This window comes from Ranitomeya variabilis, chromosome 4 (assembly GCF_051348905.1).
Source record: "Ranitomeya variabilis isolate aRanVar5 chromosome 4, aRanVar5.hap1, whole genome shotgun sequence".
Taxonomy (NCBI): Eukaryota; Metazoa; Chordata; class Amphibia; order Anura; family Dendrobatidae; genus Ranitomeya; species Ranitomeya variabilis.
Window position 1 is genome coordinate 415,666,067 of NC_135235.1, and position 3,140 is coordinate 415,669,206.

The following is a 3,140-nucleotide window of genomic DNA, read 5'->3' on the forward strand; positions in this document are numbered from 1 at the left end:
TCCTGAGAAAATCCTGAGATTTTCTGCAAGAAATCCGCAAGAAATCTGCATGTGCGTTTTTACCCCGTTTTTACCTTGTTTTTGGTGCGTTTTTTTTTGCGGATTTTTCCGGACATTTCCCAATGCATTATATAGTGGGAAATCCGCAAAAAATCCGCAAAATTAATGAACATGCTGCGTTTTTTACCGCGATGCGGTTTTTTTTGCGGAAAAAAACGCATCATGTGCACAAAAATTGCGGAATTCATTAAAAATGATGGGATGCATAATGTATGCAGATTTTTTGCGGTTTTATAGCGTTTTTATAGGGAAAAAACGAGAAAAAACGCGAAAAATCTGCAACGTGTGCACACAGCCTAAAAGTAAAAAAAATGTTAATGTCCTCAAGACTAAACCTTACCTCGTCTTTAAGGAGCTATTAAATGAACACAATTAAAAGTGTATTGCCATTGTGATAATTATTACTATGATTATAATCTCTGTGTGTGCATTACTGGCAGCATAGATCTCATTGCCCAGCTTTAGTATTTGTGAGCCATGACAGGTGGACCTCTGGAATGCTTGTCAGTAAGTAAAACCATCTCATCTCATCAGAGCTGAACGTGGTCCAAAACTATAAATACTGCCACCTATTTATACCCAGGACATGTTTGTCACTCTGAGGGTCTCTGCGGTATCAGACACTCATTACGGAGGCTGACAGAAGGACTACTGTCTGCATGAGCTGGGACGCTGGTTTGTAGATTCTGCAGTTGACTCTACAGCTGATCTCGCACTGCCTCTAGACATGGATAACTCTGGTGGGCCCTATCTAAACGTGCAGGCTCTGTGGTCTAAAGTGGGGATTGTTCGCATGTTGCAGCTTGTCTTTGGATGTACCACCTTCAGCCTGGTTCTCCACAGAGCTGGATTCAGTGCCGCCTATGGAACCTTCTGCATCTTTGTTTGGTGCTTCTGTTTTGCTGTCACAGCTCTTATTGTTGTATGTGACCTGACACGACTACAGTCTTGCCTGCGCAACTTTTCCTGGGGTAACTTTACTGCGGCCTTTGCAATGCTGGCAGCCCTTATGACCCTCACCAGCTCTGTCATCTATCCCTTGTACTTCGTCACTCTGAACTGTACACCCGACTGCCTTACAAGAAACCACCGGTTGGCGGTCAGTGTCTGTGCTGGGCTTTTGTTCCTGGTCTATGCCGTGGAGGTTTTCTTGACCCGTGCCAGGCCTGGCATGCCCTGTAGCTATATGGCAACAGCGGCCGGGCTGCTCAAGGTTGTCCAAGCCTTTGTTGCATGCATAATATTTGGAGCTCTGGCAACAGAAAGTCAGTATAAGAAATATGTGGCCACCCAGTGGTGTGTGGCTGTGTACAGCTTCTGCTTCGTGGTAACTGTGGTGGTGATAGTGCTCAACATTACCGGACGGACAGTCACATTACGTTGCCCCTTTGAACGCTTTGTGGTCATCTATACCGTGGTTGCAATATTGATGTACGTAAGTGCTTCTGTCATCTGGCCTGTATTCTGCTTCGATACAAAATATGGGTCACCAACAAGACCATCACGCTGCTCTTGGGGACGATGCCCTTGGGACAGTCAACTGGTCGTCACCATTTTTACTCATATCAACCTACTACTTTACATTGCAGACTTGGTGTACACCCAGCGACTGCGATTTGTAACTCAGCGCTAACATGGACCCACTAATTATAATGATGTAATGGACACAGGGACCAGAGGAATTATTATATATACTGTGCACAAAACCGATACTGTCACATCTATGGGATTTGTAATGTTATAATGTTGTGTTATGTTATCATGTTATTCATCTGCCTATTCATGCACTAATGTTGTAACGGGGTGCAAAATGAGCTGCCAATCATAACTTATACAGAGTCTATTTTTAATAAATTTTGACTTTCACTTCTATAGGTAATTGTCAATTATTATCGTGTTATATATTCAGGATAATGAATAGAGTACCATGAGCGACAGAGGTGAGAAATCACAAAGGGTTGTGTGATCTTATACAATCACAAGGTGAGGTGTTTCTTAACAGGTCATTGAAATCCAAAGATGCTTTTCAAGCTAGTTGACAAGCACAACTTGTCTGTAATATTTTGGGATACAGTAGATAGATCGATAAGATAGGTGGATGGTTAAATGAAGATATAGATTAAATCAAAATAATAAAGCAGCACACTGTAATTTAAACTGCATTACTGCTATTAAAACAAAGGTGCTTTTAAAAAGAAGGTAGTTAGTGCACAAATTGTCCAATACATATGAGCCCACCAGCCATGACAAGGCAACCTCTTTCTGGTAAGACCCTAAACCTAATACTTGTCAAACATGCCTCTCCTGAGCTAAAAGCTTAAAAAATTAAAGGACAGGTAGTATTCACACATTGAGTATTTGGTCAGCATGTGTGAGCCAAAACCAGGAGTGGGTAAAAAATGCAGAAGCGGTGACGTGTTTCTATTATACTTTTACTCTGATTGTTCCTCTCCTGGTTTTGGCTTACAAATACTAATGTAAAATACTGACCAAATCCTGAATGTGTGAAGACATAGTAACGTTTTTGTGTCCGTCAAAAAAAACGAACAGCGATGGATCCGTCGCCGTCCGTCGTTTGATAAAATGGAACCCCATGGCGCTGGATCCGTTAAATTACGGAATCCAGCGACGGATTCCTTTTTTTTAACGGAGCATTCTCCGATTTTTTTAGGATCCAATTAGCTGTATTAGCTAGTCGGATCTGTAGAAAAAACGGATCAGTTGCATCAGTTTTTCAAAATCTGCGACAGATCCGTTTTTTCAACATTCGACGGATTGTGCCTGACAGCAAAAAAATGATGTGTGAAAGCAGCCTTAGTATACAATTGGAAGTGTTGACTGCCTCAATATATGGCTGAACATTCCTACTCCTATCAGTATTTGTAAGTAAAAATCAGGTGTGATAAAATCAGAGGAACAGTATAATAGAAACACGTCACCACATTTATCATACCTCCTGGTTTTGGCTTACAAAATACTTGCCAAATACTGAATGTGTGAATGTGGCCTAAGCATGATATTAGTCAGTGCTAAATCCTACCTGTCCATTAAACTTGTAGGCTTTTAGCCCAGGAGAGGCA

At 41.5% G+C, this 3,140-nt stretch overlaps 1 protein-coding gene across 1 annotated transcript; it reads left to right on the plus strand.

Moving 5' to 3' along the window:
* Positions 1-704: 704 nt before the first annotated feature.
* On the plus strand, positions 705-1,946 carry MYADML2 (myeloid associated differentiation marker like 2). Its single transcript, XM_077257579.1, has one exon. The coding sequence runs from the start codon at positions 788-790 to the stop codon at positions 1,691-1,693; it is 906 nt and encodes a 301-aa protein (XP_077113694.1). The 5' UTR covers positions 705-787; the 3' UTR covers positions 1,694-1,946.
* Positions 1,947-3,140: the final 1,194 nt, after the last annotated feature.

Bases quoted from the DNA above. Each gene is read 5' to 3' on its own strand.
- MYADML2 (XM_077257579.1), top strand. From the start codon at position 788: ATGGATAACTCTGGTGGGCCCTATCTAAACGTGCAGGCTCTGTGGTCT.